The sequence below is a fragment of the Danio aesculapii genome, chromosome 16 (assembly GCF_903798145.1).
Source record: "Danio aesculapii chromosome 16, fDanAes4.1, whole genome shotgun sequence".
Lineage (NCBI taxonomy): Eukaryota > Metazoa > Chordata > Actinopteri > Cypriniformes > Danionidae > Danio > Danio aesculapii.
The window spans coordinates 32,016,546-32,032,794 of NC_079450.1; the positions used below are offsets into that span (position 1 = coordinate 32,016,546).

The 16,249-nt window shown below is 35.4% G+C and overlaps 1 protein-coding gene across 1 annotated transcript; it reads right to left on the bottom strand.

Moving 5' to 3' along the window:
- Positions 1-9,492: 9,492 nt before the first annotated feature.
- On the bottom strand, positions 9,493-12,133 carry apoeb (apolipoprotein Eb). The gene is made up of 5 exons (XM_056475224.1): positions 12,090-12,133; positions 11,685-11,749; positions 11,242-11,395; positions 10,843-11,130; positions 9,493-10,329 (listed from the first exon to the last, which is right to left on the bottom strand). Exons 2-5 carry the CDS (start codon positions 11,725-11,727, stop codon positions 9,969-9,971), a joined length of 846 nt encoding a protein of 281 aa, XP_056331199.1. The 5' UTR covers positions 11,728-11,749; positions 12,090-12,133; the 3' UTR covers positions 9,493-9,968.
- Positions 12,134-16,249: the final 4,116 nt, after the last annotated feature.

The window sequence follows — 16,249 nt, forward strand, 5'->3', positions numbered from 1 at the left end:
GTCAGGGAGATTTTTTTTTCTGTGTAATAGATTTTTTTGTCTTTCTTTTTCTTTGTTTTGCAAAATACTTTCTTGTACTATAGTGCATCTATTAAAAGACTTGATCGTGATCGGAAAAGCTGACAGCTTGAAAAGTGTTGAAAGCGTCTAGACTTGAATATGGGGAAGCGAGGCTCCGTGCAAATAAGGACATGATGTTTATAGAGGATCACACCAAGAGGCATTGATCTGCAGTTACCTCTGCTCACATCTGACCACTTGCAGCCCGTGGAGGACGGGCCTTCCAGTGTTCTTTTTGTCACTTATCTGCAGTCTTTGCAGGACACTTTAAGACCAAAGCCATTCAAATAGTCTTGCTAACCACTTACAGCTCGTCACACACATAATTAGTCACCTGTTGATCTATTAGTTTTATGTGCTTTGTTTAGTCAACGGCCCCTGGTTTTTCATTTCATGAGTCTAGACGGTGACATGCTGTGCCATCTCAAGCTCTTTGTTTGTTCTTTGTGACCAAAGCTCTTCCCTGAAAAAGTTTGGAAGAAATGGCATCAGTAGTTTACAGAATAAAACATAAATTACTCAAAAATTCCACATAACTCTTTTTTTTTTTTTACTTTTTCCTTTTTCACTATAGCCATATACATACTGTGTGGCTGTGTGTCTGTGTCTGTACAGTATGTCTTTTTGAGACATATCAGGACACAAATGTGTGTGTGTGTGTGTGTGTGTGTGTGTACATGTTTTTGTGACACATTAGGACACCAATGTGTATAAAGACATGTATAATGATTTTTTTTCTGAAAGTAAAACAGCACGCAGCTTTATGTAAGGTGTAGGATAAATAAAAATACAGTATGTACGGTATAGAGACAATAGAAACCCCCAATTCACAAAAACAAACCTGTGTGTGTGTGTTTTAACAGTAGTATTTATTCATTCATTCCTTTTCTTTTCAGCTTAGTCCTTAATCTGGGGTTGCCACAGCTTCCAGCTGCAACCCATCACTGGAAAACATCTATACACACTCATTCACACACATACCCCACGGACAATTTGACTTACCCAATTCATCTATAGCACATGTTTTTAGACTTGTGGGGGGAACCGGAGCACCCGGAGGAAACCCACGCAAACACGGGGAGAACATGCAAACTCCACACATAAATGCCAACTGACCCAGCTGGGTCTCGAACCAGCGACCTTCTTGCTGTGAGGCTGTGCTACCCACTGCGCCACGGTGCTGCCCCAACAGTAGTATTTATCAAGTAATACATTGTATTATTATTATTTTCATCCTCAGTCTTTATCTACTAAATTGCAATCTCTTGGGTCCAATAAAATATATTGTGGACAGTTGAAAGCAAGAAATCCAAACAACTAAAAAACAATGTAGTGGACAAAAGGGACTTTTTGAAATGGGAGTTTAACAAAGATTACTAATAAGACTATAAATCTGTACAATTTGCACAATTTCAGTGTGGGTTTGCTTGTTAATGACATAAAGTTACTTCTTCATATCCTCCTTGATGAAATACATGCAGAAGACTGGAGTGTTATGTTCTAAAGCTTTTACATATTATTTACATGCCTGACTACATTTCAGATCAGGACACAGATTGTTACTGAAAAGGAATATTGTGGTATTTTGGGATAAGTTAAATTGTAAAAATCTAGATTTGTTTCATGTTTTAAAATAAGCGTATGCTCATAAATGCTGCATTAATGCCATCTTAAATACAGTAAACACTGTACATATTTAAAAATGTATTGCTTTATGAAATATCCCTTTCTTAAATCAAGTTCAGTTTTGTTTTTTAAACTGAACGTTTAGCATGATTAGCGCAGTCTTCAGTGTCACATGATCCTTTAGCATTTATATGTACAGTGCTCAGCATAATTGAGAACACCCCATTTTGAAAATGAATATTTTTCTCCATTTATCAGTGAGTATGGGTAATATATGTTGGTGCATTTGAACTGATTTATTAAACAGATGTATTTATTAAAATAATATTTTAGTCACCAAACATCTTTAGAAATGGAAAGATAATGCATTCAAATTCATTCAAAAAATGTTACAAACTACAACATTTCAACAAACTTGTATACTGTATATTTTTAGTTTCTCTTGATTTGTGCTATTTTTGAAAGTTTTATTTAATATTTTCCCCTAACATATACATTTACACTTCTACTTTTTGAATCATTATTGAAAGCTATTTTGTTAGATTAGCTCCAGATTTGCCTTCACTACTGACTAATCTAATGTATATGCACAAAAATAATATTGTATAGCATTCTATAAAACATATTAATGTAAATGAGAGATTTGTGGGGGGTGTTCTCATATTTGCTGAGCACTGTATAAAAGCTTTTTATATAAAACTAATAACAATAAATGCCTATATTTGGAACTTTCTAGGCCTCAAAGAATCTTAAATAATCAAATTTATCAAAATTGCCACAATATATGAAGCAGTGGTGAAATGTTTTCAACACTGATAATTGTAAGACTGAAGCAAAGATGGTAAAAATGATTTTGTACCAATAATAATATATCACAATTGAACAGCAAATCAGTGTATTAGGCTCATGTCACATTGAGGACTGGAGCAAAGATTCTGAAAACTTAGCTTTAAATCACAGGAATACATATTATTTTCTTATTCAACGTAGTTGGAAATTTTTATTTAAATTGTACTTATACTGGATTGATCAGGTTGCCGCTGGTTGTGTGTTTATGTGTATTTACTAGATTTAAATGTATGCATTTTTATCATGAAAAAATTGAGGATTTTTTTAAATGACAAATTAAAAAAATGTAAAAAATATTAATAATTTAATATATTGAGGACAGTGGATGGCAAAATGCGAGTATGCGAACGCTGATCTGTTTTGAATAAAGTTTTTTTTTTCTCTATGGAAGAGGGGGAGTGACAAGGATTATGAAAGATCTTTTCAGGAGTGTTCAGTAACCCCTGGTTATGTAATTTCCTTCTTTATTTCACCATCATCATATGCATTTTTTAGTTAAACTGACTTTGGAAAACAAATTGAAACTAAACAAAAAATAAACTAAGACAGGGAAAAAAGACTGAGAGAAACAAAGAGTGGCAACCGCTACATAGATAAGGGTATTTGATAAAGCCATTGTTTGCTTTGTGTGTGTGTATGTGTGTGTTGTCAATTGCTTATCCAGATGAGTCTGAATACAAGATAGTGGAGATAAAAAAGGAACAACAAAGACAGTAAACATAACAAGGGGCACAGCATGTTCCTTTATACCATACAGAAGTCCCAGAGGCAAAGGAATTTGGGAACAGATCTCAACAAGTCTTCCTTGAGATTCAAAGCAGCAGACGAGTGACAGAGAGGGTTGTGTTTGAAGAACAGACTCTTTGATCACGAAGAATCAAAGCTGAGAAACATGGACCTTATGGCGAAAAGTTTTGTGTGTTCAAGAGTTTGAAGAGAGGGTTTAGCAAAATACAAAGAAAAGGTGGATTCTTCTCAATAAGTCACAGGAGAGTCGTTTAATCCTGTCAGTGTGGGCTGTTTCAGATGGTGTGAAGATAAAATGTGCATTTATGCTGTTTTGGCTTATGGAAAGGTTGTTTTTATTGTAATTCAACTTCACTGAAGACGTTCACTCAGTAACTAAATCAGATTATTGCAGAATTGATTGATTTCAGGTACATTTACAATTTTAAAACAGATTTTCTTTCCTTTGCAGTTTTGAAATGCATGGGTCATGCAAAATGTCAAATTGGTGCAGATCTGTAAAACAGCAACAGTTCTGTTGCAGATCTTAGAAAGTCAGAAACTTTACACAGCTGCACACATATAGTTGTTTAGAAGGTCTATATCAATTTTGGTTTTGACAATTACTAAATACGCCTATAGACTGAAAATGTAGTAATACATTATTACTTACTTACTTACTCCCCGTTTATATCGAAGTTGATGTTTAGCCACACCATGTTGGTGTTTCGTAGCATCTAACTTTTACGAGGTGGGTCGTTAGCTTAATGCTCAATGCCCAACCTGGAGGACCAGGACACGTACACTACTGACAATTTAGCTTACCCAATTTACCTATAACTTGTGGGGGAAACCGGAGCACCCAGAGGAAACCCACACGAACACGGGGAGAACATGCAAACTCCACACATTAATGCCAACTGACACAGCTGGGGCTCAAACCAGCGACCTTCTTGCTGTGAGGCGACAGCACTACCCAACGCGCCACCATGCACTGTCCATGATGAAGTTACTGTTTTCTAAAAACATTCACCTAGAAACGTATCACATATCTTGTCATTTTAAGGAATGGTCAAAGCACATAAAATTATTTTTGTTATTAGCATTTTAGCATAAAATATTTAAACATACACATAGACTGTTTCTTTGGATGGAGTCTGTCTACTCGAATTCTAAAGTGTTAGTCGCGTTACATTTTCGAAAAAAATTCTAAAACATTGGACAGTCACATGGCACGGTTTTATTGGCTAGCACTGTGGCTAATCTTTAGACATTTCGATGATAACTTTGCAACAACATGTTGACTAGAAGTCAATAAAGCATTAGTAGACTGTTTGCCGACAACTGTACTGCAACATTGGGGGAAGTTGCATTTTTTTTGGAAATGAAAATCGGAACACAACATCAGGCCGGTGTCAATGTCAAGTGTTGCATCTTGGTTACTTTCCAACCAGCCTAAAAATAACAAAATATCAACATCTAATGATGTTACAGCTTGACGTTGTGTGGGTGTTACCACGATGACATCTATCAAACGTTGGATTTTGATTGCCATACCTGACAAATAAATGTCAGTATTTGATGTCAATATGACGTTGGTTTAAGATGTTGCCTTGACGTTGGATTTTGATCATTTTCAAACACAACCTAAAATCAACATAATATCAACATCATTTGTCATCATTATTGGATGTCAAAATAATATTATGTTAAAGCCTTATTTACACTATGAGCGACTCGCAGTGACAAAGTGACAAGCGACCGTTCAATCACGGAGAGTAAGCGACTTCCGGCGATCTCTGTCTACGGGAGCAGTGTTTCCAGATTGTAAATGTCAAAGTCAGAACCTCAAAAAATTATCGTATTTGGAGGAAAATTATCGTACACGAGTCAAACGGAGAGTATACAGCTATTATCTACACAAATAGCGTTTTGAAACAACGTGCAAATTACCACAATTTGTTTAAAAAAAAAATCTAGGCGTACCTTAGAAGGTTCAAACTCCACCTCTGAGTTACTGTCAACGAATACCTGCGTGTTGCCAGGTGTTGAGGGATTCATTTTGCGGTACAAATTGGACCGCAACATAGTGCTGCTTGGCTTGAAAGTAGTGCACCCTCCCAAATTTTTAACACACACTGAGGTGTGCATGAGCCCATTCAGAATATCTGTAATGAGCCGATTTTGTGGCTTTGTTTTGATGAGATTAACTTTGGAAAAAACACGTTCACATGACACATCTGAATGGGGAAAAACGAGAACATCAAGGGTAAACTCCCCTGTCCTTCTCACCTCCCTTTTCAGCACTACTTTTTAAAACTTCATTGCTTAAACGATAAACCTGACGATTCAACCTGAAAACTATTGACCTAAGCACAGCCGTGAGCGGCAGGAATGTTAACTCGTGAGAGAGAGACATTCTCCACGTTGATTGGCTGAGAAGATGTGATGTAGGATGAGATGCTCCTCACAGACAGTAGACAAAAGATTCAGCTAGATCAGTAAGTATAGAAGCCCCATAAGATTACAATCAAATTAATTTTAAATGCCATAAAATTCTGAAATTATCGTACATTATAGTTTTTTTTTCATTATTGATCGTACAGAGGTCGAAGTTATCGTACAAATACGATAATTACCGTACGTCTGGCAACGCTGTACAGGAGCGACAGTGACCAGTGGCGACCAGGTGGGCCTGTCTAGCGACGCGATAAAGTTGAGATTCCTTCAACTTTATGCAAATATAGAGCAACTTTCTTGAGCGACAGCCAATAAGAGCACCAGCAGAGCTCACATGATCTTCTCTCAGCTCAATCAGAGGCCGGTTGTATTCTCCGTGCTGTAGACCTACACAGACTTGCGTTTACAGCAGGTCGCCACCTTGAGCGACAGGTAGCTACAAAGTCGCCGCTAGTGTGAATGAGGCATTAGACGCTGGCAACCTAAATCTAACCTAATATTAATGTCTTATGACGTTGTGTGTCTGCTGGGAGTATTTGCTAGCATGGTAACCAGTAAGCACTACTGACTATATAAGTAACTTAGCAAGTTTGTCAACATTCTACTAACCCTCAATTGCTAACTAATTTACTTGGGTCACTTACATTCTACCAATACTATAATGACAGCTAACTGACATGCTAGTTAAGGACTTGTTGACATGCATTGGCAAAGTTACCAAAAGTCTACAGAATGTCTAATAAGGACCAACAAGACCTTTATTTGCACACAGTTGAAAATATTTCTGCTTGATAATTTTGGCATTATCTAGATACTCAAAATTAGCAGACCTTTGTTTGAACTCCTAAGATGAGAAATGGTTTAAATCTGGTGTTTCTGCAGAAGGAGAGGTGTGTCCAGTAGATGTGTCTTGCCTACACAAGTCTTGCTGATAATGCAGTAGGAGGCAGAGAGATGCGTGACAGTGAGATGGAGTCAGGAATGGGAGGAAGTGGGTGGACAGAATGTAAAGTTTCATAATCTTGAACAAAACAAGCGCATCTGTCAGGCCTAAACCTATGAAAACTAGAAAAGTGAGAACGTGCTGTTCTGCGTGCAAATGTGTTGTTTTTCTACTCATTTTACAGTCTTAAATTACTAGTTGTATGAAGAATGTAGTTCATTCTTGAGCCTGAAGCACAACCTCACATTATTATTTTTTAGGGGTGTTCACCTTTAATATACAGGACAGTGGAAGTTACAGACAGGAAATTATTGGGAGAGAGGGGAAGGGTCGACAAAGGACCTCGAACCGGGAATCGAACTCGGATCGCTGTGAGCACCATGGTGCTATATATCAACTTTTATAATTATTTTTTTAGATTTATACATTGTTTTTTATGATTTAGTCAAATTTGTGGCTGTTTTAAACGTACCATATAATAAAGTAAACTTGAAACAACTTGTCTTTTTATGTATTTTGAACATTTTTATGGATTTTTGCACATTGCCATTACTAATGAAATTTCTGGGTCTGCAAAAATGTTTGTAAAATATTCCACTATCAAGGACCATGCCACAACCAGCACTTCCAGACTCAGGCCCCGTTTACACTAGTGTTTTAGTTTGAAAACTGCGTTTTAGAATGAAAACGATCTGCGTCCACACTAGCGTTTTACCCGGCGTTTCTGAACAACTCTGTCTACACCACACCTCTGAAAATGAACATCACGGGACCACACACACACACTCTGGCATGCGCTGCAGCATATCTACCCTGATAAGAGCTGTGCTCGTCGGCCTGTTCATCAACGATCTACCGCTGGATCTAATCTCACTAGTTGCTAAACGTGATGTTTAATTCATCTTGTTGTCTCTATCTAATGACATATTCCCCGACTTTGGTCTTTGGAATCTATTAGTGGTTCTCAGGTAATGTGTTTTGGCTGAGCGCAAAGATAAGTTCATATTTAATGTTACCACGTACACTGATTCTGCACATTTGACTGATCACCTTTATTTCCTATAATGTATAAACTTATTGTACGCTATACTTTTATAATGGCCATTATTGATTATTAAAACTGATATTCAGCAGAAGAGAGAATGTTTCATATTTTCAATGAAAATGAAAGGAGGCAGTTCTGTTATAGGCTCTATTTTGTTATAAATATGCAAACAGTGAAGATGGCGCTCATATAAATATGTAGCTACATCAAAATGAAAATAGCAGTTCATTAAATCATGTTTTAATTTTATTGTTAAGATAGTGACGCAACGAAGCCAGGGTGATGTGGATTAGGTTATAAAGTACACTGTTCCCTTTGAACATTTACCCGACGTGTCCTTAGGAGTTGGCTTTTCATATCAAACTTGCGAAGTCTGAACTTACAAGTAGATGCAAGACTGAACTGTGTGTAGGCTACTTAATATTGAGGAAAGAGCCCCAATCAGTGCAGCCCCGCCTCTGTTTTCAGATGTCTCTGTTTTTCCCCATCCACACTGAGACGGAGCAGCTACGTTTTAGGATGACAACGGCCTCTCCTGTGTTTCCAAAATGCTCTGTTTTCGGCGCTCGAAAACTCCAGCGTAGTGTGGACGGATGGCATAACCGTAGCAAAACTTAAGCATTTTAAAACAAAAATGTATTAGTGTAAACAGGACTTCAGAGTGGGGGCTTCGTCTCATAGGTGAAGATGGAACATTAGAAGACCCACGATACAGCCTGTGGAAGAGGAGAGAGATGTTAAGTGGTATAGAGAGGGGGAGGTGTAGGGGATGAATGGATGAGTTTAGAGAGAAATTGGTGAGAGGGAGCAAGAATCTGAGACAATTGTTTTAGGGAGGGTCCACTTCCCCTAAATCGAAGACAAGGGAAGCTGATTGGTTTAGGTGTGGCCCTGCTACTGATCTTTTGTTATTTATTAACTCCATTTAAAAATGTACACTTTAAAAAAAAAAACTATAGGTTGTTTCAACTCAAATTTGGGAAACAAATGGACAAACTCAAAGATTGGTTTACAAATTCCATTTAAAAAGAATCCAACTATTGGGTTTGTCCACAGTTTATTCAAATTTGGGCTCAAACAACCAAATATTTCATTAGTCATGCTAATATGCTTATTTTTTGCTTTAGAAACAAACATGTTGTTCTGCTTATTATTTTTCTGAAAATATATGTACAGTTGAAGTCAGAATCATTAGCCCACCTTTCATTTCTTTTTCTTTTTTTTTTTTTTTATATTTCCCAAATGATGTTTAACAGAGCAAGCAAATTTTCACAGTATGTCTGATAATATTTTTTCTTCTGGAGAAAGTCTTATTTGTTTTATTTCAGCTAAGATAAAAGCAGTTTTTAATTTTTTAAAAACCATTTTGAGGTCAAAATTATTAGCCCCTTTAAGCTGTATAGAAGTGTCTTGAAAAAATATCTAGTAAATATTATGTACTGTCATCATGGCTAAAATAAATCAATTATTAGAAATTATTTATTACAACTATTATGTTTAGGAATGTGTTGAAAAATCTTTTCTCTGTTAAACAGAAATTAGGGAAAAAACAAACAGAGGGGCCATTAATTCAGGGGGGCTAATAATTCTGACTTCAACTGTATATATAGATAGAAAGATTCCTTGGAGAATAGATACAACACTGTTTTAATTTTAATTTTTGTCTTTATTTTTCAATTATTGACAGTATGCTTGTATATGTGTGGGGGATTGTTAACATCAGTGTGACGTTAACATAAAAGTACTTTGGAATACTTCTAACAAGAATCGAATGAGAAATGTATTGTGTAGTAGGACGCACATTTATTTCAAACAAATTCAAACACATCAGTGCACAAACATGTAAAGTAAACAAGCGTTAATTTGTGGACTTTTGACTAACAAAGCTCATCTTTCATATGTTCTGATTCATTTCAGCAGCTGAAGGCACCTTTTTATTACTATTTACTTTGAACGGCGCCACATTTGGCCCCACTAACTAGAAAAAAAAGTCTCCAAGACAGGCAAGTTGATTGAACTTACGTTCGCTCTACTGTACGCTAACAGAAATATATCCTCAGACATCGGTTAATACTGAGAAAGTAAACGTGGTGAGTATGTGGCATTTCTTATGTCCAGTAAAGGACAGTACTAGTCCAATCGAGTCCAGTTGTTAACCACTTTATCAACCTCTCACAGAATAAAAAAAGCACATTTCAGTAACACAAAGCCTCCCTTCTTGTTTCTGTTTGGTGTTAACACTAGGTAAGTGTGGAGCTCTTAAGCCTGAGTGGGAAGAGCTGCTGTGGCCTCCTTGATCTTGTCCATGACGTCCTGCAGCTGCTCGCGGATCTTCTGGGAGTAGGGGGCGAGGAGGCTGGTCAGCTCATCCACACGGCCCTCCAAAGAGGTGCGCAGGTTCTCTGCCGTCTCCTCCAGCTTCTCCTTTAGAGCTCCAGCCTGGACCTCCAACTGCTCGCTCACCTCCTGCGCCTGGGCCTTCATCAGCTCGCTAATGGCACCCAGTTTCTGGGTGGCGCCATCCTGGGCCTGGGTCATGTATGGCTGGAAACGATCCTTAACTGCATCAGCGTTTTGGGAAGCACGAGACTGCATCTCACTCAAGTAGGTTGCTACGGTGCTGCAAGAAATGAAAGGGGAAATAACTTATTGTTAGTAAAACTCAATAATTCCAGTTTTAAGACTTTAAAGGAACACACCATGTTAAAAATTATACTTTTACAACTACCCTAGAGTAAAACAGTTGTGTTTAACTTATTTTTGAGTCACTTTTATCTTTTCTTAGCATAAATTATTGAAGCAGATTAAACCATTAGCATAGTGCTAGAAAGATATTTCTATTTATAGCTTGACTCTTATCTTTTCCTAGATATATTGGCCTAGAAAATAGCAATGTTTAGTTTTCTGTAGGCCTTAATATATGATGTTACTTCAGAAGAGGCAAGGTTTAAATAAGAAGTTTATCAAAACTTGTTTTTTTTAGCAAGATGCTAATGGTCTAATCCGATTCAATTACTTATGCTAAGCTAAAATTTTCTCAGGCCAGACCTGGAGGTGAATGGGTTAAATAATAGTTAAAATAGCTTAAAAAAATGTTTTTCCTTAAATCACCTAAAGGAGCATCCCAACTTACTTGCGGATCTCCTCGGTGTCCTTGTTCAGGCGTTTCTTCAGTTTCCGTGTGTAGGTGCCGACACGGTTCTTCACGTCATCTGCGTTCTGCTCCATCATGGTCTTCAGCTCTTGCAGGTACTGAGTGCTGCGTTCCTTAGCGTCGGTCATGTCAGTTTGGAGTTTTCCAGCCAGGAGCTGAAGATCTTTGCTGAGCTGACCAGCAGCATCAGAGGCATATGGGGTCATCTGGGTTTGGAGATTTTCACTGTATGAGCTCAGTTCAGCCATGGTGTCAGTAATTAGGGTGCTGCAAAAAAATAATAATAATACAGGTCAGGAATGATGATTCAATAGCATGTTTATTGATGTGCAGAAATGACTCTGGATGGATGTTTTTAAAAATGATGGCTGAACTTACTCAAGCTCTCTGCTGAGCTGGGAGCCCTTGATGTTTTGCATCACACCATCAGTATGTGTGTTGAGTTCAGACACATACTGCCAGAAACGGTCAACCATCTCTTCCCATCTGGGCTGAGGGGCATCAGCCTGGAACAGGCTACGAGCCTGGCAGCCTACAAGAGGTGAGAAGAGACTGTGAACTTTATGCCATACTAAATTATTCACAAATGAGTGAGTCAGGCAATTTACAGTAACTATCACACTTTGGCAGATTACCTGATAAATATGCAGAATAAATATTTCATTTGTTTTTGAGAGCACACACACACATATATATATATATATATATATATATATATATATATATATATATATATATATATATATATATATATATATATATATATATATATATATATATATAATAAACTATGAGAGATTGGAATATTTTTATTTTCTCACCAGTAAAAACTGCCAGAGCAAAGATCACCACAAGAGACCTCATGTTGATGGACAGACAAGAACACCTGAAGAAAATTATAAACAAGACAAAATCAATAGATCTTGAACCACTGGCACATCAAATATAACAGAAAAGTTTAACATTTGAAAACTGGAACTTTTAACCTAATATCTGTATACACAGATAAAACTGACACAATTTTAAACGTGTACAAATCATCTACAAAACATCATATGGAGATACGACGACCCCTGATCCATAACGCGTTGAAATATCGCATACATATTAAGCTAACTGTAAGTTTAGTATGCAATAGTTTTACAGTGAAGCTAGTTCTTTTATCTATAAACCGTTCTGTAATAAGAGGGTGATGTGTCCACGAGTGAAGAGCGAGTGTTACTCACCTGAGAAGCGTGATTTTTCTCCGTGTGAAGGAGTGTGGATGGCAGGTCTTTTATACTGTCCCGGGACGCACCCGCTGCATTCACAATCGCAGCCACGTGATTCGTCTTTTGTTCGGGGCTCGCGCATCATCCCACGCGTCACTGACTGCAGCAACTGTGCGAAGTCCGCATCTTTTCGCACAAGCTGGAGATGCATTGCGCAATTTATATATAATTTCATGTTGACAATCCTAGAAGCACGTCGCCTTTCATAATGTGTTCAGGAATGGGGGTCCTGACTCGTGAATTATAGTAATATTACACCTCTTGTCCTGTATAGTTTATTTGTAAATACACCGGTGAAAAGATTGTAAACATCACGATTTGTAAGTAATTTGTATAGCACCTCACAGTTTTTTTATGTCACAAAGTGCTTTACAATAAGAGAAAACCAGAAAACAGGTAAAAAAAAAAACATATCAATAAAAGAAAACATATTAAAACAAGTTAAAAATCCAAGTACAGAAACACTCATACTGTTAATTAAAAGCTTGACCAAAAAGATGTGTCTTTAAATGTTTTTTTTAATTTAAAGTTTAACTGATCCCAGAGTGCACAAAGACTGCATTTGATATAATCATTATATTGGAATATTTGAGAACACATTGAAAACAAAAGATCAATACTGTGACAATATAGCCCAATAATAAACAATATGTAATAAAATAACTGCTTTGAATTTTAATATGTAAATTTATTGTTGTTATTTAGAGCAAAATTTCTAGCATTCAGACTCCAGAGTGTCAGAAATCATTAAAATATGCTGATTTGTCCATCAGAAAAGTCATTTATAACAAAAAAAAAACATAACTGTGATTTATTGTCAGTGTTAAAACAGTTCTTCTGCTTCATGTTTTTGTTGAAACCTTGGTAGCCTATATTATTTACCTTTTAATAATCAACACTACTTTTACAAATTTATCAAAAATGACAATATCATTTAAAATAAATACTCATCAAAAAATCTTTAAACAGAAAACTTATTTTAGTGTCCACAGCAAACATGAAGCCGAAAAAAAAGGTTTCATAATGATCACCATTAATGATCAAACACTAATAAGAATTGCTCATTAAAGACCATTAAATTGTATACAATTGTTTTAAAGATCAAGTGATGTTGAAGACTAAAGTAATGATGCTGAAATTTAGCTTTGAATCACAAGGATACATTGCAGTTTAAAATACATTCACGTTATATGTAATCTGTTTATTTTTAATAGCTGTTTCTTCACTGTATATAGACCCATCAGTTAAGAGAACCTAAACTATTTAAGGAAACAGAATGTCTTCAGTTTGAAAACTAATTTTATACAGTATAAATCACACTTAAAACTAACTTTTCATAAACTCTTCTTTAACGGTCAAAATGGAAAGCTTGATGGAAACTTGACTTTTCTGTAACTCGTTCTTAATTTGGTGAGCTGATGAGTTCACATAACCTTTTTCTTATAAGCACAGTCACATTTGAGTAAAATATACTATTTAATTTTGTAAATTTAACTATTTTGTTTTACAGTGGATTATATTCATGATCAAGTAAATCTAGCCTTGATGAGTAGAAAAAAACTTTAAAAAAATCTTAAAATATACACACCTACAACACAAACTATTTATGCTTACCTTTAATAGCATTTAGTTTGATTCAAACATAGCTCATCAGTTCAACAGTTTACGATTACATTAAACATTCAATCCTAATAATTGCCGCATGGATGAAAACCAAATTTGTACTTTTCAGACAAACAACTTACAAGTCCAACCATTATGTTGATTAAATCGCTTGTGATTAAAGACACAGTGGAGGCTGAAGGTGACACAAACATTCATGCAGACACCAACAGTTGCTCTGTTCAATGGCCTATCAACATGAATGACCCTATTAGCATTTTTATAGACCTGTTGGCCATACATTTGCTCCCTTTACATATTCAGATTAGCATTCACATGAGCAATGATGCCCATAACAACAGAATTTTCTTTATAACCTAGTTAAAAGCTAATGTGTTATTTTTTATAACTTGATGTTTTGCTTTAGTAAGATTGAGTTATGATGTAACATGAGGTAATGACATGCATTTCAAACAATTGCTGATTGCAGCTCTTTGATCAAAGTGCCCCTCCACGTGTTTATCTTTAGAAGATAAGACGTGCTATTTTATTCCTTACACAGAGTTTACAATAAGTGCAACTTTATATTTCCTCCAGCGGTTCTATTTTGAAAATGCAAACACATCCCAACAAGATTATGTTCTTTTGTCAAATAAATCCTTTATTTTTCTGGCAAGAAAGCCTTGAGTAATTATATGTTTTTTTCGTGACAGCATAAGAAAAGCCTTATCACCCACAATTTGATTCCACCTATTCATTGATCTTTAGCCTCTTGTCCCAACTTGTCGCTTTCTCGTGGCTCAGCTCTGACTGATTCACCCCTGCAGCTGCTGAAAACAAACATGTGGCCCAGTATGATCACCACACTCTCTGCTTTATTATTATATACTTTGTTGTATGTTTCTAGACTGTTGACCCTTTCGCAATGGATACAGTTTATTTTATTTAGATTTGAAATAAAACTCTTTTTATTTGATTTGATTCAGATTAAACTCTTATATGATTTCTGAAACTTTTTTATGTTGGAACGTGGAAGGGCATCTGACATATAAAACATATTCCAGAGTAATTGGCGGATCATTTCACTGTGGTGACCCCTGATAATGAAGTCGAAGGATATCGAGTGAATGAGTAATATTTTATTTATTTATTTTATTGCATTTACTTTATTTATTTATTTATTTATTTATTTATTTATTTATTTATTTTTACTTAATTTAATTAATTTTTTATATTATTTATTTTAAAATAATTTTATTATTTTTTATATTTTATTATTATTATTTTATTTTTATTAACTTTATTTTGTTTTTATTTATTTATTTATTTTTATTTATTTTTATTTATTTTATTAGATTATTTTATTTTACTTTATTTTATTTTATTTATGCACAAATGGACAACTTTAAATTATTATGGTTTACATTAAACTCAGATTTACAAAACTTTAGCGTTTAATGGTAAATTATGAAAACTTTTTTGCAAACAAATTTTGCATAACAGATTACACATTTTATTTTAGATTGTTAAATAAAATGTTATTGTTATTGTTTTGATAAAAGCTTTTTGTTCACAAACAGGGAATTAAAATTTTTAATTTAATTTAATAAATGTTTTTTTTTATTATTATTCATACTAGACACTAATTTACAAAACTATCCCTTTTGGTACATTTTGAAACAACTGTTGATTCTTCCACAAACTAAGAAATAAATGCATTTTATTGCACTTCACGACTCAGTGTATGCTTAGTGTATGTAAATTATAGCAAATCGAATCAAGTTTTGAGCGATGTCATTTATTCTAGATTTCAGTAAAATCAAAGGTTTTGTTCAAAGGTGACCACTGGCATTGACGTAATGTCTGGTTGCCATCAAAATGCTGATGCATTACAAAAAAAAGATACTTCCCATTTCCAATGATTTGTCATAAAATGAAGAGTATAAGGCAAAACTTGGTTATCACAAACTGTAATGCCTGACAACTCTATTATAGGCCCTAAAAGATTTATGTTGGTTGCTTCAGAAGAAGCCCTTCCCATGCTCTTGTATTCCACTATAATGGATTAGTGAAATGAAAGCAATGCGAACAGAGCTCCCTCTGTAATTCTTTCTTCTGTTTTTGGTAACAGTGCTTTCATAAGGGGAAGATCAGTGCCAAATGTTGGACAAAACATTTTTTCACAGATTCACAATGAGGAGGCGGTAAACCCTCTTTTTCCATGCTGCATTTTGGGAATTATTAGACATGTGGGTTCATTATTTCTTCATTTTGCTGCATCGAATAGTAATGAAATTGTATAAAATGTGGTTAAAACAAGAAATATTCTGCTCTCGAAAACAAACAGAAATAAATTCAGCGTGATGATTTAATTAGATGCTCATGAAAGGACCTGTTTGTTTATGGCCCATGTGGTTTTTGGATAAATGTGTGAAAGGTGACCAGTAAGTAATGAACGCATGTAACCTAGGCCAGCTCATCATTTAGCAGAATAGAGCTGCAGATCCAGTGTA